At 36.2% G+C, this 24,551-nt stretch overlaps 2 protein-coding genes across 6 annotated transcripts in view; both read right to left on the bottom strand.

Annotated features, from left to right (window-relative positions):
- Positions 1-24,551, bottom strand: part of grm8a (glutamate receptor, metabotropic 8a) — a 409,634-nt gene that overhangs the window by 276,388 nt on the left and 108,695 nt on the right. The gene's annotated exons all lie outside the window — the stretch shown is intronic.
- LOC129166748 (sterile alpha motif domain-containing protein 3) lies at positions 16,612-21,094 on the bottom strand. The gene is made up of 9 exons (XM_070549015.1): positions 20,976-21,094; positions 19,814-20,009; positions 19,565-19,726; positions 18,999-19,086; positions 18,744-18,908; positions 18,253-18,459; positions 17,645-17,813; positions 17,404-17,483; positions 16,612-16,908 (listed from the first exon to the last, which is right to left on the bottom strand). The coding sequence occupies exons 1-9, from the start codon at positions 21,067-21,069 to the stop codon at positions 16,612-16,614; spliced, it is 1,458 nt and encodes a 485-aa protein (XP_070405116.1). The 5' UTR covers positions 21,070-21,094.

The following is a 24,551-nucleotide window of genomic DNA, read 5'->3' on the forward strand; positions in this document are numbered from 1 at the left end:
CTAACTGATTGCTGAAGTTGTTGAATAGCTGAAGTAAGCTGAAACTAAGCTAAACTGTTAAATGAGCTGAATGTAGTGAAAGATGTGAAAGCAAAAAGCACAAAGAAGCAAAAAAGCACAAAAAGTAAGTGAAGAATCAAGAAAACTAATCCTAAATAGCAGAAAACTCAAATCTGTGAACACTGTTTAAAAAAATTGGACAGCTAAAATGTGTAAACACCTGTTATTTCAGTAGGACTAGTTTAACAGTTTAATTTTTACATTTAGCTGAACTGTGAAATTAGCAGTATATGCTAAATTTGGTAACTGATTGCTGAAGTTGTTGAATAGCTGAAGTAAGCTGAAACTAAGCTAAACTGTTAAATGAGCTGAATGTAGTGAAAGATGTGAAAGCAAAAAGCACAAAGAAGCAAAAAAGCACACAAAGTAAGTGAAGAATCAGGAGAACTAATTCTAAATAGCAGAAAACTCAAATCTGTGAACACTGTTTAAACAAATTGGACAGCTAAAATGTGTAAACACCTGTTATTTCAGTAGGACTAGTTTAACAGTTTAATTTTTACATTTAGCTGAACTGTGAAATTAGGATCTTATGCTAAATTTGCTAACTGATTGCTGAAGTTGTTGAATAGCTGAAGTAAGCTGAAACTAAGCTAAACTGTTAAATGAGCTGAATGTAGTGAAAGATGTGAAAGCAAAAAGCACAAAGAAGCAAAAAAGCACAAAAAGTAAGTGAAGAATCAAGAAAACTAATCCTAAATAGCAGAAAACTCAAATCTGTGAACACTGTTTAAACAAATTGGACAGCTAAAATGTGTAAACACCTGTTATTTCAGTAGGACTAGTTTAACAGTTTAATTTTTACATTTAGCTGAACTGTGAAATTAGCAGTATATGCTAAATTTGGTAACTGATTGCTGAAGTTGTTGAATAGCTGAAGTAAGCTGAAACTAAGCTAAACTGTTAAATGAGCTGAATGTAGTGAAAGATGTGAAAGCAAAAAGCACAAAGAAGCAAAAAAGCACAAAAAGTAAGTGAAGAATCAAGAAAACTAATTCTAAATAGCAGAAAACTCAAATCTGTGAACACTGTCTAAAAAAATTGGACAGGTAAAATGTCTAAACACCTGTTATTTTAGTAGGACTAGTTCAACAGTTTAATTTTTACATTTAGCTGAACTGTGAAATTAGCATCAAATGCTGAATTCAGAAACTAATTGCTGAAGCTGAAACTAAGCAAAACTGTTAAAATGAGCTGAATGTTTTGAAAGATTTAGAAGCAAAAAGCACCAAAATGTAAATAAAGCACAAAAAGTGAAGACCGGACAAATCAATCCTAAACAGCAGAAAACTGAAATCTGAACATTATTTAAAAATCTGGACAGCAAAAAGGTCTAAACACTTGTTGTTTGAGTAGGACTAGTTTAACAGTTTAAATTTTAGTTGAACTGTGAAATGAGTAGCATAAGCCGAATTCAGAAACGGATTGCTGAAGTTGTTGAATAGCTGAAGTAAGCTGAAACTAAGCTAAACTGTTAAATGAGCTGAACGTAGTGAAAGATGTGAAAGCAAAAAGCACCAAGAAGCAAAAAAAGCACAAAAAGTAATTGAAGAATCAAAAAAACTAATCCTAAATAGCAGAAAAGTCAAATCTGTGAACACTGTTTAAAAAAATTGGACAGCTAAAATGTGTAAACACCTGTTATTTCAGTAGGACTAGTTTAACAGTTTAATTTTTACATTTAGCTGAACTGTGAAATTAATATCATATGCTGAACTCAGAAACTAATTGCTGAAGCTGAAACTAAGCTAAACTGTTAAAATGAGCTGAATGTTTTGAAAGATTTAGAAGCAAAAAGCACCAAAATGTAAATAAAGCACAAAAAGTGAAGAACGGACAAAACAATCCTAAACCTCAGAAAACTGAAATCTGAACATTTTTAAAAATCTGGACAGCAAAAAGGTCTAAACACTTGTTGTTTGAGTAGGACTAGTTTAACAGTTTAATTTTTATATTTAGTTGAACTGTGAAATGAGTAGCATAAGCCGAATTCAGAAACGAATTGCTGAAGTTGTTGAATAGCTGAAGTAAGCTGAAACTAAGCTAAACTGTCAAAATGAGCTGAATGTAGTGAAAGATGTGAAAGCAAAAAAAGCACAAAAAGTAAGTGAAGAATCAAGAAAACTAATCCTAAATAGCAGAAAACTCAAATCTGTGAACACTGTTTAAAAAAATTGGACAGCTAAAATGTCTAAACACCTGTTATTTCAGTAGGACTAGTTTCACAGTTTAATTTTTACATTTAGCTGAACTGTGAAATTAGGATCTTATGCTAAATTTGCTAACTGATTGCTGAAGTTGTTGAATAGCTGAAGTAAGCTGAAACTAAGCTAAACTGTTAAATGAGCTGAATGTAGTGAAAGATGTGAAAGCAAAAAGCACAAAGAAGCAAAAAAGCACAAAAAGTAAGTGAAGAATCAAGAAAACTAATCCTAAATAGCAGAAAACTCAAATCTGTGAACACTGTTTAAACAAATTGGACAGCTAAAATGTGTAAACACCTGTTATTTCAGTAGGACTAGTTTAACAGTTTAATTTTTACATTTAGCTGAACTGTGAAATTAGCAGTATATGCTAAATTTGGTAACTGATTGCTGAAGTTGTTGAATAGCTGAAGTAAGCTGAAACTAAGCTAAACTGTTAAATGAGCTGAATGTAGTGAAAGATGTGAAAGCAAAAAGCACAAAGAAGCAAAAAAGCACAAAAAGTAAGTGAAGAATCAAGAAAACTAATTCTAAATAGCAGAAAACTCAAATCTGTGAACACTGTCTAAAAAAATTGGACAGGTAAAATGTCTAAACACCTGTTATTTTAGTAGGACTAGTTCAACAGTTTAATTTTTACATTTAGCTGAACTGTGAAATTAGCATCAAATGCTGAATTCAGAAACTAATTGCTGAAGCTGAAACTAAGCAAAACTGTTAAAATGAGCTGAATGTTTTGAAAGATTTAGAAGCAAAAAGCACCAAAATGTAAATAAAGCACAAAAAGTGAAGACCGGACAAATCAATCCTAAACAGCAGAAAACTGAAATCTGAACATTATTTAAAAACCTGGACAGCAAAAAGGTCTAAACACTTGTTGTTTGAGTAGGACTAGTTTAACAGTTTAATTTTTAGTTGAACTGTGAAATGAGTAGCATAAGCCGAATTCAGAAACGGATTGCTGAAGTTGTTGAATAGCTGAAGTAAGCTGAAACTAAGCTAAACTGTTAAATGAGCTGAACGTAGTGAAAGATGTGAAAGCAAAAAGCACAAAGAAGCAAAAAAAAGCACAAAAAGTAAGTGAAGAATCAAAAAAACTAATTCTAAATAGCAGAAAACTCAAATCTGTGAACACTGTCTAAAAGAATTGGACAGGTAAAATGTCTAAACACCTGTTATTGTAGTAGGACTAGTTCAACAGTTTAATTTTTACATTTAGCTGAACTGTGAAATTAGCATCAAATGCTGAATTCAGAAACTATTTGCTGAAGCTGAAACTAAGCAAAACTGTTAAAATGAGCTGAATGTTTTGAAAGATTTAGAAGCAAAAAGCACCAAAATGTAAATAAAGCACAAAAAGTGAAGACCGGACAAATCAATCCTAAACAGCAGAAAACTGAAATCTGAACATTATTTAAAAATCTGGAAGCAAAAAGGTGTAAACACTTGTTGTTTGAGTAGGACTAGTTTAACAGTTTAATTTTTTGTTGAACTGTGAAATGAGTAGCATAAGCCGAATTCAGAAACGGATTGCTGAAGTTGTTGAATAGCTGAAGTAAGCTGAAACTAAGCTAAACTGTTAAATGAGCTGAACGTAGTGAAAGATGTGAAAGCAAAAAGCACAAAGAAGCAAAAAAAAGCACAAAAAGTAAGTGAAGAATCAAAAAAACTAATTCTAAATAGCAGAAAACTCAAATCTGTGAACACTGTCTAAAAGAATTGGACAGGTAAAATGTCTAAACACCTGTTATTGTAGTAGGACTAGTTCAACAGTTTAATTTTTACATTTAGCTGAACTGTGAAATTAGCATCAAATGCTGAATTCAGAAACTATTTGCTGAAGCTGAAACTAAGCAAAACTGTTAAAATGAGCTGAATGTTTTGAAAGATTTAGAAGCAAAAAGCACCAAAATGTAAATAAAGCACAAAAAGTGAAGACCGGACAAATCAATCCTAAACAGCAGAAAACTGAAATCTGAACATTATTTAAAAATTTGGACAGCAAAAAGGTCTAAACACTTGTTGTTTGAGTAGGACTAGTTTAATTTTTAGTTGAACTGTGAAATGTGTAGCATAAGCCGAATTCAGAAACGGATTGCTGAAGTTGTTGAATAGCTGAAGTAAGCTGAAACTAAGCTAAACTGTTAAATGAGCTGAACGTAGTGAAAGATGTGAAAGCAAAAAGCACAAAGAAGCAAAAAAAAGCACAAAAAGTAAGTGAAGAATCAAAAAAACTAATTCTAAATAGCAGAAAACTCAAATCTGTGAACACTGTCTAAAAGAATTGGACAGGTAAAATGTCTAAACACCTGTTATTGTAGTAGGACTAGTTCAACAGTTTAATTTTTACATTTAGCTGAACTGTGAAATTAGCATCATATGCTGAATTCAGAAACTAATTGCTGAAGCTGAAACTAAGCAAAACTGTTAAAATGAGCTGAATGTTTTGAAAGATTTAGAAGCAAAAAGCACCAAAATGTAAATAAAGCACAAAAAGTGAAGACCGGACAAATCAATCCTAAACAGCAGAAAACTGAAATCTGAACATTATTTAAAAATCTGGAAGCAAAAAGGTGTAAACACTTGTTGTTTGAGTAGGACTAGTTTAACAGTTTAATTTTTTGTTGAACTGTGAAATGAGTAGCATAAGCCGAATTCAGAAACGGATTGCTGAAGTTGTTGAATAGCTGAAGTAAGCTGAAACTAAGCTAAACTGTTAAATGAGCTGAACGTAGTGAAAGATGTGAAAGCAAAAAGCACAAAGAAGCAAAAAAAAGCACAAAAAGTAAGTGAAGAATCAAAAAAACTAATTCTAAATAGCAGAAAACTCAAATCTGTGAACACTGTCTAAAAGAATTGGACAGGTAAAATGTCTAAACACCTGTTATTGTAGTAGGACTAGTTCAACAGTTTAATTTTTACATTTAGCTGAACTGTGAAATTAGCATCAAATGCTGAATTCAGAAACTATTTGCTGAAGCTGAAACTAAGCAAAACTGTTAAAATGAGCTGAATGTTTTGAAAGATTTAGAAGCAAAAAGCACCAAAATGTAAATAAAGCACAAAAAGTGAAGACCGGACAAATCAATCCTAAACAGCAGAAAACTGAAATCTGAACATTATTTAAAAATTTGGACAGCAAAAAGGTCTAAACACTTGTTGTTTGAGTAGGACTAGTTTAATTTTTAGTTGAACTGTGAAATGTGTAGCATAAGCCGAATTCAGAAACGGATTGCTGAAGTTGTTGAATAGCTGAAGTAAGCTGAAACTAAGCTAAACTGTTAAATGAGCTGAACGTAGTGAAAGATGTGAAAGCAAAAAGCACAAAGAAGCAAAAAAAAGCACAAAAAGTAAGTGAAGAATCAAGAAAACTAATTCTAAATAGCAGAAAACTCAAATCTGTGAACACTGTCTAAAAAAATTGGACAGGTAAAATGTCTAAACACCTGTTATTTTAGTAGGACTAGTTAAACAGTTTAATTTTTACATTTAGCTGGACTGTGAAATTAGCATCAAATGCTGAATTCAGAAACTAATTGCTGAAGCTGAAACTAAGCAAAACTGTTAAAATGAGCTGAATGTTTTGAAAGATTTAGAAGCAAAAAGCACCAAAATGTAAATAAAGCACAAAAAGTGAAGACCGGACAAATCAATCCTAAACAGCAGAAAACTGAAATCTGAACATTATTTAAAAATCTGGACAGCAAAAAGGTGTAAACACTTGTTGTTTGAGTAGGACTAGTTTAACAGTTTAATTTTTAGTTGAACTGTGAAATGAGTAGCATAAGCCGAATTCAGAAACGGATTGCTGAAGTTGTTGAATAGCTGAAGTAAGCTGAAACTAAGCTAAACTGTTAAATGAGCTGAACGTAGTGAAAGATGTGAAAGCAAAAAGCACAAAGAAGCAAAAAAATAGCACAAAAAGTAAGTGAAGAATCAAAAAAACTAATTCTAAATAGCAGAAAACTCAAATCTGTGAACACTCTCTAAAAGAATTGGACAGGTAAAATGTCTAAACACCTGTTATTTTAGTAGGACTAGTTCAACAGTTTAATTTTTACATTTAGCTGAACTGTGAAATTAGCATCATATGCTGAATTCAGAAACTAATTGCTGAAGCTGAAACTAAGCAAAACTGTTAAAATGAGCTGAATGTTTTGAAAGATTTAGAAGCAAAAAGCACCAAAATGTAAATAAATCACAAAAAGTGAAGACCGGACCAATCAATCCTAAACAGCAGAAAACTGAAATCTGAACATTATTTAAAAATCTGGACAGCAAAAAGGTCTAAACACTTGTTGTTTGAGTAGGACTAGTTTAACAGTTTAATTTTTAGTTGAACTGTGAAATGTGTAGCATAAGCCGAATTCAGAAACGGATTGCTGAAGTTGTTGAATAGCTGAAGTAAGCTGAAACTAAGCTAAACTGTTAAATGAGCTGAACGTAGTGAAAGATGTGAAAGCAAAAAGCACAAAGAAGCAAAAAAAAAAGCACAAAAAGTAAGTGAAGAATCAAAAAAACTAATTATAAATAGCAGAAAACTCAAATCTGTGAACACTGTCTAAAAGAATTGGACAGGTAAAATGTCTAAACACCTGTTATTGTAGTAGGACTAGTTCAACAGTTTAATTTTTACATTTAGCTGAACTGTGAAATTAGCATCAAATGCTGAATTCAGAAACTAATTGCTGAAGCTGAAACTAAGCAAAACTGTTAAAATGAGCTGAATGTTTTGAAAGATTTAGAAGCAAAAAGCACCAAAATGTAAATAAAGCACAAAAAGTGAAGACCGGACAAATCAATCCTAAACAGCAGAAAACTGAAATCTGAACATTATTTAAAAATCTGGACAGCAAAAAGGTCTAAACACTTGTTGTTTGAGTAGGACTAGTTTAACAGTTTAATTTTTATATTTAGTTGAACTGTGAAATGAGTAGCATAAGCCGAATTCAGAAACGGATTGCTGAAGTTGTTGAATAGCTGAAGTAAGCTGAAACTAAGCTAAACTGTTAAATGAGCTGAACGTAGTGAAAAATGTGAAAGCAAAAAGCACAAAGAAGCAAAAAAAAAAGCACAAAAAGTAAGTGAAGAATCAAGAAAACTAATTCTAAATAGCAGAAAACTCAAATCTGTGAACACTGTCTAAAAAAATTGGACAGGTAAAATGTCTAAACACCTGTTATTTTAGTAGGACTAGTTAAACAGTTTAATTTTTACATTTAGCTGGACTGTGAAATTAGCATCAAATGCTGAATTCAGAAACTAATTGCTGAAGCTGAAACTAAGCAAAACTGTTAAAATGAGCTGAATGTTTTGAAAGATTTAGAAGCAAAAAGCACCAAAATGTAAATAAAGCACAAAAAGTGAAGACCGGACAAATCAATCCTAAACAGCAGAAAACTGAAATCTGAACAATATTTAAAAATCTGGACAGCAAAAAGGTCTAAACACTTGTTGTTTGAGTAGGACTAGTTTAACAGTTTAATTTTTAGTTGAACTGTGAAATGAGTAGCATAAGCCGAATTCAGAAACGGATTGCTGAAGTTGTTGAATAGCTGAAGTAAGCTGAAACTAAGCTAAACTGTTAAATGAGCTGAACGTAGTGAAAGATGTGAAAGCAAAAAGCACAAAGAAGCAAAAAAATAGCACAAAAAGTAAGTGAAGAATCAAAAAAACTAATTCTAAATAGCAGAAAACTCAAATCTGTGAACACTCTCTAAAAGAATTGGACAGGTAAAATGTCTAAACACCTGTTATTTTAGTAGGACTAGTTCAACAGTTTAATTTTTACATTTAGCTGAACTGTGAAATTAGCATCATATGCTGAATTCAGAAACTAATTGCTGAAGCTGAAACTAAGCAAAACTGTTAAAATGAGCTGAATGTTTTGAAAGATTTAGAAGCAAAAAGCACCAAAATGTAAATAAAGCACAAAAAGTGAAGACCGGACAAATCAATCCTAAACAGCAGAAAACTGAAATCTGAACATTATTTAAAAATCTGGAAGCAAAAAGGTGTAAACACTTGTTGTTTGAGTAGGACTAGTTTAACAGTTTAATTTTTTGTTGAACTGTGAAATGAGTAGCATAAGCCGAATTCAGAAACGGATTGCTGAAGTTGTTGAATAGCTGAAGTAAGCTGAAACTAAGCTAAACTGTTAAATGAGCTGAACGTAGTGAAAGATGTGAAAGCAAAAAGCACAAAGAAGCAAAAAAAAAAGCACAAAAAGTAAGTGAAGAATCAAAAAAACTAATTCTAAATAGCAGAAAACTCAAATCTGTGAACACTGTCTAAAAGAATTGGACAGGTAAAATGTCTAAACACCTGTTATTGTAGTAGGACTAGTTTAACAGTTTAATTTTTACATTTAGCTGAACTGTGAAATTAGCATCAAATGCTGAATTCAGAAACTATTTGCTGAAGCTGAAACTAAGCAAAACTGTTAAAATGAGCTGAATGTTTTGAAAGATTTAGAAGCAAAAAGCACCAAAATGTAAATAAATCACAAAAAGTGAAGACCGGACAAATCAATCCTAAACAGCAGAAAACTGAAATCTGAACATTATTTAAAAATCTGGACAGCAAAAAGGTCTAAACACTTGTTGTTTGAGTAGGACTAGTTTAACAGTTTAATTTTTAGTTGAACTGTGAAATGAGTAGCATAAGCCGAATTCAGAAACGGATTGCTGAAGTTGTTGAATAGCTGAAGTAAGCTGAAACTAAGCTAAACTGTTAAATGAGCTGAACGTAGTGAAAGATGTGAAAGCAAAAAGCACAAAGAAGCAAAAAAAAAGCACAAAAAGTAAGTGAAGAATCAAAAAAACTAATTCTAAATAGCAGAAAACTCAAATCTGTGAACACTGTCTAAAAGAATTGGACAGGTAAAATGTCTAAACACCTGTTATTTTAGTAGGACTAGTTCAACAGTTTAATTTTTACATTTAGCTGAACTGTGAAATTAGCATCATATGCTGAATTCAGAAACTAATTGCTGAAGCTGAAACTAAGCAAAACTGTTAAAACGAGCTGAATGTTTTGAAAGATTTAGAAGCAAAAAGCACCAAAATGTAAATAAAGCACAAAAAGTGAAGACCGGACAAATCAATCCTAAACAGCAGAAAACTGAAATCTGAACATTATTTAAAAATCTGGACAGCAAAAAGGTCTAAACACTTGTTGTTTGAGTAGGACTAGTTTAACAGTTTAATTTTTAGTTGAACTGTGAAATGAGTAGCATAAGCCGAATTCAGAAACGGATTGCTGAAGTTGTTGAATAGCTGAAGTAAGCTGAAACTAAGCTAAACTGTTAAATGAGCTGAACGTAGTGAAAGATGTGAAAGCAAAAAGCACAAAGAAGCAGAAAAAAAGCACAAAAAGTAAGTGAAGAATCAAGAAAACTAATCCTAAATAGCAGAAAACAAATCTGTGAAAACTGTTTAAAAAATTGGACAGCTAAAATGTCTAAACACCTGTTATTTCAGTAGGACTAGTTTAACAGTTTAATTTTTACATTTAGCTGAACTGTGAAATAAGCATCATATGCTGAATTCAGAAACTAATTGCTGAAGCTGAAACTAAGCAAAACTGTTCAAATGAGCGGACTAGCGTTAAAATGTCAGCTATGCTGCTACTTTAGTTTTAAGTGTATGGGGTTGGTTGGTTGGTTGGTTGGTTGGTTGGATGGATGGTTGGATGGTTGGTTGGATGGATGGATGGATGGATGGATGGATTGTTGGTCTGTTGGTCGGTTGGATGGATGGATGGATGGTTGGATGGTTGGTTGGTTGGTTGGTTGGTTGGTTGGTTGGGATGGATGGGATTGATGGATGGATGGATGGATGGTTGGTCTGTTGGATGGATGGATGGATGGATGGTTGGATGGATGGTTGGTTGGTTGGTTGGTTGGTTGGTTGGTTGGTTGGTTGGATGGACGGATGGATGGATGGATGGATGGATGGTTGGTTGGTTGGTTGGATGGATGGATGGATGGATGGATGGATGGTTGGTCTGTTGGTTAGTTGGTTGGTTGCTTGGATGGATGGAGGGATGGAGGGATTGAAGGATGGATGGATGGATGAATGGATGGTTGGTCTGTTGGTCGGTTGGATGGATGGATGGTTGGATGGATGGATGGATGGATGGATGGTTGGTTGGTTGGTTGGATGGATGGATGGATGGATGGTTGGTTGGTTGGATGGATGGATGGATGGATGGATGCAGGTATAGGACGGATGGATGGATGGTTGGTTGGATGGATGGATGGATGGATGGATGGTTGGTTGGCTGGATGGATGGATGGATGGTTGGTTGGTTGGTTGGTTGGTTGGATGGATGGATTCCTTAGGCCTAGCCAATCGATTTGATGCCTCACATGCGTGGGTGTGTTATTCCATTTAGCCGGAAGATGATTGACCTCTCTCAACCAATCAGGAATTGGGAGGGAGCGGGGCACTTTCCCATCTTCTGACGGTCAATCAAATTGAACATGTTTCTAGTTTGAAGTACAAATGGTTCAAAAAGATCAAAAACAGGAGTCTGTTATTGGCTAAACATTCAGCTTTTTAATATTCATTCCTATGAGACTTGATTAAAGTGATATGTAGCTTCTTGTGTTGCCATGGTAACAGATAACGCATTTAAAATTGAATACAAGATTCCTGAGACCAAACTGGTCGATTTGATGTGTCATTTGTGTGGGTGCTGGATCCTGATTGGACAGAAAATGGTTGAACACTTTCAACCAATCAGAGAGCAGCACTGTTTTCCCGCCTTTTCCCCTTGGCTGTTGGAGGCCTGCAGCTGTACTCCTGTTAATGAGAGAAGCCTTAAAATCTGTCCTCCAGAAGTGAAATTGGACCTGTCAAACTTCTCATCACCATTCGAAAAGTACTGCACCGATTTGAAAAATTCAAAAAGCGTGAGTGGCAGAAGACTTTGATGATCATCTGTGCCGATTTGTATGTGCCTACCATGAATTATCTAGAAGCTATGACGAGAAACTTTTAGCTGTGTGAAGCCGATCTCAGGAGAAAATCTCTCTTCCTTTAACATGGGTTTCAATGAGACAGAATCTGGGTCTCTCCTCCTTCTGAGGCTTGTAGCTAAAGAACGGTAACACCTACAGAGAAAATGAAACCCATTCTGAAAAGCTGACAAAAATTCCTACTTTTTGAGTTATAATTTGTTTTGGTAGTCCAAACGGTCTGGGGGTAGTAAAGAGTTGTTCACAGAAGATGTGAAGTTCAAAAGTTAGAGTGCGGAATCTTCAGTTTACAGTGGGGAGAGACATTTTTTTAAATTTGAATTTTCTCAAACAAGTTAACCGTACGACCACAATGTTTGGAGTACAGTCATGGATTATAGCTCAAAACGAAGGTATTTTTGTTAGCTGTAAGCCAGTGTGTGTTTCATTTCAATCGGACCTACGGTTCTCTTGCTACAATGCCAGAAATGGAGCAAGGGAGGGTCACTGCTCCTATCTTTCCCCATTATAACTTTTGTGAATTTTTCTGAAAATTTCAAGTCGTACCTCAACTTCTACCTGCGATTTTAGAAAAACCGTAAAAGATATCAAAAAGCCTCTTTAATATGTTAAACAGGAAAGTCTTGTGAGTTTGTTAAACTTTGAATGAAGTCTCTGACTTAAAAGGAACCCAGTAGAGTTTTAGGTCAAAAAGGTGATAGGAATTTGCTGAAAATTGACCAATCCCATTCATTTCAATGGGAATTTTTTTGCAGAAAAAGCTTAATAACTCAAAAAATTTTTAAGATATCAATGCCAAAAGTAATAGCCGGAAAGAGCTTAACGAGCTGAACGTTTTGGTATAAAATAGTTGAAATAGCTCAAAATTTGAAGGAGAAGAAGCGGTTCAAAAAGTGTACGGAAGCAGAATAAGAAGAAGAAGAAGAAGAAGAAGAAGAACTAGAAAAATTGCATTTATTGCACAAATGCTGTTTGAATGCTGGATAGCTGAAACTGTAAGCTGAAGCTGCTGAAGCTGCTGAACAGCTTACCCCGGCTTTCCACGGGAGCCGTCAGCAGCACGTTACTGCAGCAGCACGTCATAGCTGCTGATAGGAACCGCTGTGGTCAACAGAACCTTTTCCATTGGAGCCGTCAGCAGCCGTCAGCAGCGCGAGTCGGCCGCGTCTCAGAAGCAGCATGTCGCGGCCTTTACGCGCCGGTTCTATTTTCTACGCGCGACGCCTCTGAAACGGGTCAAGTTCGACATTTTTGGGGAAGGAAAGACAGGAAATCGGACGCGGAAAAGGAGAGAAGCTACTGAGATTTTCAGAATAAAGAACGTACTGCTTTCTGGTTGCTTTACTTTTAAAAAAGGTTACTAACTGCGCGTCCCCGTGAGAAGTTATCACCTAGCTAGCGGTCTCCGTTGTTTTTCAGGTCCGTATTGGCGATTATAAAACGGACAGAACATAAAACACAAACCATGTTGTAATTTTCTCCTGCTTGTTGTTGTGTTTACTGACGAAGTCACTCGTGTGACTTCGTGCTCGGTCGGTGACAGCTGCTCTCCTGCTGCTTCGCGTCTCGTGGGAAGGGCCAAGCAGCAGTTTACGCGAGCAAGACGTGCTGCTGCAGTAACGTGCTGCTGACGGCTCCCGTGGAAACCCGGGGTTAACTGAAGCTGAAACAAAGCAAAACTGTTAAAACGAGCTGAATGTCTTGAAAGATGTAGAAGCAAAAAGCACCAACAAGCAAATAAAGCACAAAAAGTAAGTGAAGAATAGAGAAAAATAATGCTAAATAGCAAAAAAAAAAAAAAAAAAAAACTTAAATCTGTGAACATTGTATAAAAATCTGGACAGCTTAAATGTCTAAACACCTGTTATTTCAGTTGGACAAGTTTAACAGTTTAATCTTTACATTTAGCTGAACTGTGAAATTAGCAGTAATTGCTAAATTTGGTAACTGATTGCTGAAGTTGTTGAATAGCTGAAGTAAGCTGAAACTAAGCTAAACTGTCAAATGAGCTGAATGTAGTGAAAGATGTGAAAGCAAAAAGCACAAAGAAGCAAAAAAAAGCACAAAGAAGCAAAAAAAAGGACAAAAAGTAAGTGAAGAATCAAGAAAACTAATCCTAAATAGCAGAAAACTCAAATCTGTGAACACTGTTTAAAAAAATTGGACAGCTAAAATGTCTAAACACCTGTTATGTCAGTAGGACTAGTTTAACAGTTTAATTTTTACATTTAGCTGAACTGTGCAATTAGCATCATACACTCTCAGAAATAGGGGTACCAAAGTGTACCAAAAAGGGTACAAACGCTTGTCGCTGGGGGTGTTCCTTTTTGAGGGACATTTCTGTACCCTTTAGGCTTGGTACATTTTTGTACCTTATGAAGTTGTACCATCTGAAGTACAGTCATGTACTTTCCTAAGACATAAATGTACCTTCAAACTATAGTACAGAAATGTTCCCTTGAAAAGGGTACAATAAGGTACCTATGAGGGTACCCCCCCAGCGACAACCTATTTTGTACCTAAAGAGACAAAAATGTACCCCCAATACTCCAAAATATTTGGTTATTTAACCATTTATTTTCGATAATACAATTACATCAAAGCATTTGAACAACCACAGGAATGCATCCTTCATTACATTTGTATATTGCCATACAACATGTCAGGAAAAATACATTCATTTAAAAAAAAGTAAACAATCACATTAAACACCTGAACACAGTGTTTTGACGGATCACAGAGATGGCATGCATTTAAAAAACTGTCCACACAAATGTTTTGCTCTACTTCAACAAGCCAGAATATATATATATATATATATATATATATATATATATATATATATATATATATATATGACAAAGTGGGAAATGTGCTTACAATCACATCACACAGAATACCTCAAGGACACAAACAGCCTATCATCAACTAAATAGGTGTCTAGAGCTTGAAAGTCTAACTCATTTCCTGGATTGAACAGGATCCAGTCATTGTCAACTGTCACTTGGTAAGCATGGAAATGACATTCATAAGCGCAAGGAAGTAACAGTTTCCCACACAATACCCAACAAGTATCAACATTCAAAATATACTTAATTTTAAAGAATATAGGTATGGCTTCAGCATGTACATGGCCAACTACAAAAACATCCTCAAGTTCATATTTGACACTGCTGACAGATATAGCAGACACACGCTGAAGCACTTTATCCTGAAAACGCACATCTGTAAAACTTTTGTTCATTTCCAGAGCATTCTGTAAGTCACCTGGCAGAGATGAAAATGGCACACTGACACTTGTGCTGAGTGAATGTTCAAAGTCAACAAGCAACCTATCTGAAGAAAACTCCCAGCACTGTTTCATTTGATGACGATTGCTAAGGGTTGCAGTGATGTTTACAAAGTTTTTGCATTTACTCGCTACATTTTTGAAATATTGATGCTTGCTTTCATATCTCATACACCACAAAGGGCGAAGAGGGCCATACATCAAAATCAGCCTTGGGTAGTGAATAAGGTAGTGACATTTGGGTGTTAAAACATTTCCAAAGACTTCTGTAGTCATTTCAAGAAATTCTTGAATAAGCAGGTTTAAATGAGCAAGCTCATCTTTTCTCACATTTGTAGCCATTACAAGATCTACGATTTCTGAACATAATAAGAACACATGCCAATATGGAGTGCCAGGTGGAATATGGTGAGCCATTAAAAAAGGCAAGAGCCTGAAAAGGCACCATTTTTGACTGGCTGATCCAACTATGTTAGAATGTCGAAGCATCTTTTCCGTCAGTGGCACTGGTCTGTTTGGCTTGTCATTCCTCCCAAACTTCACATTTTTCAGCTCATCATTGATTTCATTTATGGTGATGTGCTTTTCCCTGTGAGCTTTACAAATGACCAAGTTCGTTATCAAAGGAATAACCCCCTCCAGCAAGTCATGCATTACATCTGGGGGAAGAGACTGGGTCACATCAAAATAAGGCAGTGCATCAAATGTACACTTACCATACACACCGTACAAAGCAGCACTCTCTGGGTTGTTTTCCACACAGTTTATGTGGTACTCATGTACTTTGGCTGTTCTAATAACAAAATGGTCCTCACAAAAGTGCTGTTGTATCTCTGAGTGCGAGGCCATACAAAATCGGCATATTCTGCCTGTATTGAAAGACATTGAAAAACGCCCAATCATATGAGCGGAAAGGTTGTCGCATGAAATGGTAGCAAGAGCAGCATGAACTGTGTGCTCTACTTCATTGACACAGATAGTGAAACCCTCTGTGGACAGCATCTTCAAGTCAGTTATCAAGGGCTGAAGTATAGTTTCAAGCCCACACTCTTTTAAATGTGAATGGCGAACCAGTAAGGCTAAATGAATGTGATTTAACTTTGAGCGATGTTTTCCACTTACGTTTCCTATAGTATAATAAAATGCACAGATTTTGTATTTATTTCGTTTTGCACCAAGTGGGTTCACAATTTCAAATTCATCTTCATAAAAATGAAGTCTTAGAGCTTGAGGATGGTCTTTGAAAAATGAGTGGTCTTTAAAATACATGCCATCTTTGTAATCAGTCATAACATCATCATCATCTTGATTTCTGTGGTTATCCAGAACAATTTGTTCCCACACATCCTCCACCTGACAGTATTTGTTTAATACCTGTGGGATTGGAACATACGAATAACTACCAATTTTCACACCAGAATGGTCTCTTACTGTGTAACTGATAGGTTCTGTCATGTTCATTTTTGATTTGCAGTGTTCTTTTATCATAAATGGTGAACGAATTGAATCACATGCTTTCTGGAAAAAATCTGAAGTAGACAAAACCTGCTCAAGTTCTGGACAATCACTGAGGCGGAAACCACGTTTTTCCAAATGATAACGAATAAACGAGTCGTAGTTTTCTTTAAAAAAACATAACAGAAAACTAAGATCATCAACGATGTCTTGCTGAACAGTGTGTGGAAGGTTATTTTTTTCAGTACATTTGAGAATAAAGCTAAATAAATGATCTCCTAAATTATCAAGCAAACTGTCCATACTAGGTGGTGTGGGCTGCTGAACTGTGTGTGTCTCGTCCGAACTGTGTGTGTGTGTGTCTTCAACCTCTTTGTGTGCATGGTTTTCAAATCCATCTTTAACTACCTCAAGGCTATTCAAAACAGAGGGTTTGTGTTTGCGATACACATGGCGTCGAAAAGAGTGATACTTGCAAAAAGCTGCCTGGCAGTCATTTATTCCACAAGTGATGCTGAAATGAGCCTCATGTGCGTGTACTAACCCAACATGTGTAATCAACTTCCTCAGAGTAAATGCCCTTTTTGAACATTTTGAACATTTGTAGAGTGGGGGCATTTTTAATAGAGTTGGTTAAGTACCCTGGTGACACTTACTGGAAGGGGTTTGTCTCCCTGGTCTCCTATGTTGACAATGCAGTTCTGAAGAAAGACAAGTGTTTTCTTGAAGTATGCAGGGTAGGTCATGTTGAACACGAAGAAGCTGGAGAATGCTGAGATGTAGGCCTCATCCAGCGAGCGGCACGAGCAAACATCCACTCCTTCAACTGTCACAACACCGCGACACTGTCTTGAGAGGGCAGCTGTCCAATTCTTATCCTTCATTCGAATGGTTGGGTATGGACTCGTGGGAGTATTCTGCAGAAGAGGAAGAAAAACATTAGTATACAGTATGTTTGAGCAATATGTGCCAAGTGGATTTTCAACAGATTCCTCAAATTACATTCTTTTTTTGCTGCAAAACAAAACTGTCTATTCTGATAACCTGTAAACATGGCCCCTACTCCAAACAAACTTCTTGACCAATGACTGTTGTGGTAGTGTTTGATAACCTGCTAAAGTTTGACATAATATTCAGGGGCAAAAGCAATCACCCCTGACAGTGACAGTGCCTGTGAAGAAGAATTTCCCTAAGGGGACAATAAAAGTAGGTAGGCAGGTGGGCGGGCGAGCGGTCGGTCGGTGTAAACACCAGACAAAACCCAAGAGCACAGCAGCACTGTGGATTAACAGCAGTGTTTCCCCTACATTAGCTTAGCTGTGATGCTGAATCGCAGCTGAATTCAGCTCCATGCCAACAAAACACCGAGAATGAAACGTGGCCAAAGGCTATGCATGGCATCATGCATTTACCTCTCCAAGGATGATGAAATCTTCTATCTTCTCCTTGAAGATGGATGGCAAGAGGAGAAGTGCCCCCTTGAAGTCAATTCCTAGGTCATACAGATGCAAATGCACTTCATTAGATTCTGATAGCATGCAAATTCCCATTAACATGCTCTTGACATGGCACTATGGTACATCAATTATCTCTGGAAGAGACAGCAAATGAATTGTCACAAAATTTACTATTTGTATGAGGTCAAATTAGCACCTGTAATGTCTTCAGCCAGTGCATTCACTCTTGCCTCCATGTAGACCTTCTTCAGTGGCAAATCCTTGGTCATTTGAAGAACATTTTGAAGAACAGCTGTGAAGTTTTCGCTAAAGCGGCGACAGATGTTGTCTTGGCAAGGATGCATTAAATCAACCTCATCACACAACTGGAAATGAAAACAGCAGAATAGACAAAAGAATTACATTTTACATTGAGGATTTAAACTTTTGACATGTTTAACCCTCCCACTGTCCTAATGGGTGTGACCCCACGAGGAAAGTTGATCATTGAGCAGGATTGATGGTTTATCCCTTAGGTCCATGTGACAGGGGTGAGGAGTGAGCACCACCTCACCCCTGTCACATGGACCTCAAGGGATAAACCATCAATCCTGCTCAATGGCCAACTTTCCTCATGGGGTCACCCATAAAGACAGTGGGAGGGTTAAAGACACAGACTGGAGATAAATGTAAAGTGCTTTAACCCTTGAACAAACATTCTAAAGATAAAAAAAGATTGATTAATCTGTTAGTACAGAAAATAATAATCAGATTTAGAGACAAAAAATCATTAGCTTATTCCCCAATCATCTTAACAATCCTTACCCCTGTGGGTGTCCCCAGGAATGGATATCTCTTTAATAGGTCCACAGTACACATTCCTTCAGCTACCTCTCGACGTCTCCATGCAAAGGTTTTTGTCATGCGGTCTTTCACCAGTGCTGTGTCAGGATGTAGCTTCTTGTGCTGATCATTTAGTACCTTGATATGAGCATCAACGGAGGCTGCATCTTCCCCCACAAAGCACGAATCCTTTGTCAAAGCAGATATCAGTATTATCATAAGTAAAATCTGATAAGTTAATGTTACTCCAAATGTGGTAATTTGAACACCAAATGCTTTGAAAAAAAATGCAAAAATGTTGAATAGGAATTGCAAGTTGAGCTGACTTTTGTTAAATCAACTGTGAAGTTCCTTTTTCTATGTTAATGTTAAAATGTTTCTTTCAATTAATGTTTACTTTTAGCTTTACAGAGAACATATTAAGACTACATATGTTACCTTAGCTCTTAAAGGCTCAGGGTGTGAGGACTTACGAGAGAGGGCTTCAGTCTCTTCAGACAGGAGCTGCTGGATTCCTCTGTGGTCCGATGTTTCTGCGTGCGTCCAAACTTTTCTTTAACCCGGTTCACTTCTTCGTTGCTGATTAGGGGAGCCCGTCCTGCTTTGAACTTTCTCTTGAGTTGGCTATGCCAGGTGTCCTAGTTGTTTCAAATGTATATAAGAAGTTAATTATGCTTACCTTATATTAATATAATCTATAAAAGAAGCAAAAAAGGAGAGGTACTCACATAACCATTTCCGTGTACATCTCTTAAGAAAGGATACTTCACAATCAGGGCTTTGATGACCTGGATGTAGTCTGAGTGGGTTGGGTACCTGTTTCAAACATAAGAAAAACAACCCACAATACACTGATTACTCTTATCCTTTCCTGGGGGCTTTTCTGTTCTTCAATTCTTCTAATCATATTGTTATTACCATAAATAGTATGTTGGAGACCAATGTCAAATCAATGTAGCTAAAGTTGATTTTAATTTTTTTTAAATGGGCGTGGGCAAACAGCCACACCTCTCCCAAACTTCATTAATTGAATGCAGTCCTGAATTATTAAATTTACTCTTGAGCAAATTTGAAAATAAACACTTTGGATATCATAGTCCAGATAAGGTCTGGAGACACAGGATGTATGGTTTTACCACTATTGCCAGTTCACTAGAACCGTGTGTCACACCACACTCAAACGCTGGTCTCCAGATTGAGAGGCAGATGGGCTAACCATTTGTTCTCTGCCTCTCGTACAACAGCAATATTAATATTAAGAAATTAATATAATTATTCGGAAAGGAACCCTTACATTGTGTACTGTGACAGCATTTCATAAAGAGTCCCAATTATTTTGTTTCGGTACTTCTGTTCTTTCTGGACTGGTTCTTTGAGATCCAAGCGACTCTGGACATCTTGTGGGAATTTTGGAATGGAAATAACTGCAGGCAGTCTACGGCAAGAAGGTATAGAACTGCAATACAGTAGGAAAACAGCATTAACTAGCCATTTTACAAGCACTTAAATACATATGCAAATTTAGACATTTATCACAACCTACCTCTGGTTTGCTTGGGACACTGGACCTTCAGCGGTACCTTCAAATGGGTCGACCGGTTGTAAAGTGATGATGACTTCCTTGTAGCGATTTGTGAAGTCTCTGAACTTCAGCTGCTTTTTGAAAGACTTGTCAAAAAGATATGCAACCATGGTCTCAGTGAGTCCACAGTCTACCGTCTCTCCATCTACATCGTTATCTGAAATATAAAGTACAGTATGAAATAATTTTCAAATTTAGTTTTAAAGTGACATTATGGTCAATACATAATAATAATAATAATAATAATAATAATAACAACAACAACAATAAGCTATCATTGTGAATCTGTCTATATTCCTCAAAAGGAAGTCACAATAAATTATCTTGATTAATTGTTAATATAAATTAACTGGTAATATTGTGACCTGACCTGACTCGACTGCAACGATATTGTGACATTGTTTAATCACGTTGCAAGCCGGATACATTGCTGAAGTGAATTTTAAATCATCAATAAAATGTTGTAGTACACAACATTTTTTTATTTTGTGGGGAAATCCTTGCGCCGATTGCCTGTTGGCTGTAGGCATTATTCATTGCAACCAAAACAATAATCCGAGTTGTGGATAGAATAGATCCCTAGACTATCTTGTCTGTTTTTGCTGCCCACAATTTGCCTCCTTGATTTTGGTTTATTGATCCCTGATCAGCAGCTAGCTGGCATCACAGGTGTTTGCAGGCAGTGTCCCTGCACAGAGCTTACAGCTCTAATCATATTCGAAAATCTCACTAAGTAGGTGGGATGGTACAAATGTGTACCTTCCATTGTTTAAAATCCCTTTGAGCGGGAAACAAGTTGGATGTGATAAATTTGCTTAGAAAACGATTTTGTTAATAGCTATATTTACATACTAGCATGTTTTGAGAAATTATTGATTTTTTTTTACATTGTTGTACAGGGTTAGTCACTATTTATTGATAAAACACTCGAATACGGCGGGCAGACAGACATTGAACATTCCACCAACAGTCTAAATAGTCCACATTTGTACCTTTCTTTGTTTAAAACTTAGCTAACTGCTAGCTTTCACCCATGTGAAATGTAGCTCTTCGGACTTTTGCTAACTACTGTAAAATTACACGTTGTAATTTTTATAAAAACACAAAATCACACCCGACTTACCTCTAAATCTTTGCGCCTCGTCGTCTGACACATCAATGCCTTCTTCCATCAACTTTTTAAGGAGCTCCTCCGTTGATAACCCCCTGAGAGTCATTTTCTGCGTCAATGCTAGTCAGTGCGGGGTGGGGTGGGGGTGGGGGTGGGGGGGTGGGGGGGGGATAGGCGGAGCACTGGTTTTCAGCCTTTGGGATTAATGCGCGTTGCGAACTTGACACATGAAAATACAACTTTGTGGTATCAATGCGCAGTTGTTTAGAAACCGTTATGCTGTCTTGGCGAACTATATTTGTAATTTACAAAATGTAGTCACCGTAACATAAAAATCTGCTTGACATTTTAACTTCCAAAGAACCTCGGTTTAACCTGATGTTGCAAATAAAAAAAAAACCTCACAATTAATGAACAATTCTAGGATGTAGTAAAAGCAAAAAAGTAAATGGCTAAACATAACAGTAGAATGATTTCACATTTTTGAAGGCAACAACCAAGATGTAAAACATTAAAAATTATAGCTGGAACTTAATAAATTGGAAATGGACCAATTTCTTTTAACATCATTTGGTTGTGCCTGCATGCCATTGTGTGTGTATGTGTGTTTTTTTTTAAATATAATTTAACATAACTTACACAAAGGGAGGTTACAGATATTCTTTGTGTGGCAAGGTGGAGAAACAAGGGCCCGGGGGGGATTCGATCCCCAGACTCCCGGATGAGAGTCATACTCTCTAACCAGTCAGCCAAAGGGACATCTACTTGGCCAAGTAGCCAGGGCTCATGATCAATCGGGACACTGTGACAGGACGCTCACACTGTCACAATTGCATCATAGGATAATTTATGTACAGAGAGGACCAACAGATTTGATTATAACATGTAGCTTTTATGAGCACACTCACATCTCATATGAATTTTACAATTAACCAGGCCCATCTCGATTTTCCCATGCTGACCCATTACCACATTCTGCTACTGTCACTGCAGTACAGGTCAAAATGGTACAGATTTGTACTTTATTTCAAATTGAACCTTTAAAAGTACAATACTGGACTTTTAAAGACCAGTATTGTACTTTTAAGGGAACATTTTAAAAAAATGTACCTATAGGTACAAAAATGTCCTTCTCTCGTACCTCTATTTCTGAGAGTGTATGCTGAATTCAGAAACTAATTGCTGAAGCTGAAACTAAGCAAAACTGTTAAAATGAGCTGAATGTTTTGAAAGATTTAGAAGCAAAAAGCACCAAAATGTAAATAAAGCACAAAAAGTGAAGAACGGACAAAACAATCCTAAATAGCAGAAAACTGAAATCTGAACATTATTTAAAAATCTGGACAGCAAAAACATCTAAACACTTGTTGTTTGAGTAGGACTAGTTTAACAGTTTAATTTTTATATTTAGTTGAACTGTGAAATGAGTAGCATAAGCCAAATTCAGAAACGGATTGCTGAAGCTGCTGCATAGCTGAAGTGAAGCTGAAACTAAGCTAAACTGTCAAAATGAGCTGAATGAATTTAAAGATTTAGAAGCAAAAATCACCAACAAGTGTAATAAAGCTCAGAATATAGGTGAAGAATGGATAAAAAAAATGCTAAACAGCAGAAAACTTTAATCTTTGAACATTTATAAAAACTCGAAATTTGAAATGTTAAACAGCTGGCATTTGAATGAGAATAGTTTAACGGGTACATTTTTACAATTGGCTGAAGTGTGAATTTAGAAATATTTGCTGATATCTGAAACTGATAGATTAACATATGTTTAGATTTGATATGGGATGGATGAATGGTTGGATTAATGAAATAACAGATGGATTATTGGATGGATGTTAGATGGTTTATTGGATGGATGGATTGTTGGATGGATGTTGGTTGGATGGATGGATGGATGGATGGATTCCTTAGGCCTAGCCGATCGATTTGATGTCTCACATGTGTGGGTGTGTAATTCCATTTAGCCAGAAGGCGATTGACCTCTCTCAACCAATCAGGGGGCCGGGTGGGAGCGGGGCACTTTCCCACCTTCTGACGGTCAATCAGATTGAACTTGTTTCTAGTTTGAAGTACAGATAGTTCAAAAAGATTTTAAAAAAGGAGTCTGTTATTGGCTCAATATTCAGCTTTTTAATATTCATTCCTTGTTTAAAGTGATATGTAGTTCCTTGTGTTGCCATGGTAACAGATAATGCATTTAAAATTGAATACAAGATTCCTGAGACCAAACTGGTCGATTTGATGTGTCATTTGTGTGGGTGCTGGATCCTGATTGGACAGAAAATGGTTGAACACTCTCAACCAATCAGAGAGCAGCACTGTTTTCCCGCCTTTTCCCCCTGGCTGTTGGAGGCCTGCAGCTGTACTCCTGTTAATGAGAGAAGCCTTAAAATCTGTCCTTCAGAAGTGAAATTGGACCTGTCAAACTTCTCATCACCATTCGAAAAGTACTGCACCGATTTGAAAAATTCAAAAAGCGTGAGTGGCAGAAGACTTTGATGATCATCTGTGCCGATTTGTATGTGCCTACCATGAATTGTCTACAAGCTATGACGAGAAACTTTTAGCTGTGTGAAGCCGAACTGAGGAGAAAATCTCTCTTCCTTTAACATGGGTTTCAATGAGCTAGATTCTGGCTCTCTCCTCCTTCTGAGGCTTGTAGGGAAAGAACGGTAACACTTACAGAGAAAATGAAACCCATTCTGAAAAGCTGACAAAAATTCCTACTTTTTGAGTTATAATTTGTTTTGGTAGTCTAAAAGGTGTGGGGGTAGTAAAGAGTTGTTCACAGAGGATGTGAAGTTCAAAAGTTAGAGTGCGGAATCTTCAGTTGAGAGTGGGGAGAGACATTTTTTAAAATTTGAATTTTCTCAAACAAATGAACCGTACGACCACAATGTTTGGAGTACAGTCATGACTTATAGCTCAAAACGAAGGTATTTTTGTTAGCTGTAAGCCAGTGTGTGTTTCATTTCAATCGGACCTACGGTTCTCTTGCTACAATGCCAGAAATGGAGCAAGGGAGGGTCACTGCTCCTATCTTTCCCCATTATAACTTTTGTGATTTTTTCTGAAAATTTCAAGTCGTACCTCAACTTCTACCTGCGATTTTAGAAAAACCGTAAAAGATATCAAAAAGCCTCTTCAATATGTTAAACAGGAAAGTCTTGTGAGTTTGTTGAACTTTGAATGAAGTCTCTGAGTTAAAAGGAACCCAGTAGAGTTTTAGGTCAAAAAAGTGATAGGAATTTGCTGAAAATTGACCAATCCCATTCATTTCAATGGGAAAATTTTTGCAGAAAAAGCTTAATAACTCGAAAAATTTGAAAGATATCAATGCCAAAAGTAATAGCCAGAAAGAGCTTAACGAGCTGAACGTTTTGGTATAAAATAGTTGAAATAGCTCAAAATTTGAAGGAGAAGAAGAGGTTCAAAAAGTGTACGGAAGCAGAATACGGAAGAATAAAGAGAAACAGGAAAACAATAGTTTGAATGCTTTTCAGCATTCAAACAATAAAGAGAAACAGGAAAACAATAGTTTGAATGCTTAACAGCATTCAAACAATAAAAACAACAATGAATTAA

This window comes from Nothobranchius furzeri, chromosome 1 (genome assembly GCF_043380555.1).
Source record: "Nothobranchius furzeri strain GRZ-AD chromosome 1, NfurGRZ-RIMD1, whole genome shotgun sequence".
NCBI lineage: Eukaryota > Metazoa > Chordata > Actinopteri > Cyprinodontiformes > Nothobranchiidae > Nothobranchius > Nothobranchius furzeri.

Bases quoted from the DNA above. Each gene is read 5' to 3' on its own strand.
- LOC129166748 (XM_070549015.1), bottom strand. From the start codon at position 21,069: ATGACTCTCAGGGGGTTATCAACGGAGGAGCTCCTTAAAAAGTTGATG. The intron at 18,460-18,743 runs GTAAGTCCTCAC...GCTTTGACAAAG, and splicing joins AGAGACTGAAGCCCTCTCTC to GATTCGTGCTTTGTGGGGGA. The intron at 17,814-18,252 runs GTAAGGATTGTT...TTTCATTTCCAG, and splicing joins TCCTGGGGACACCCACAGGG to TTGTGTGATGAGGTTGATTT.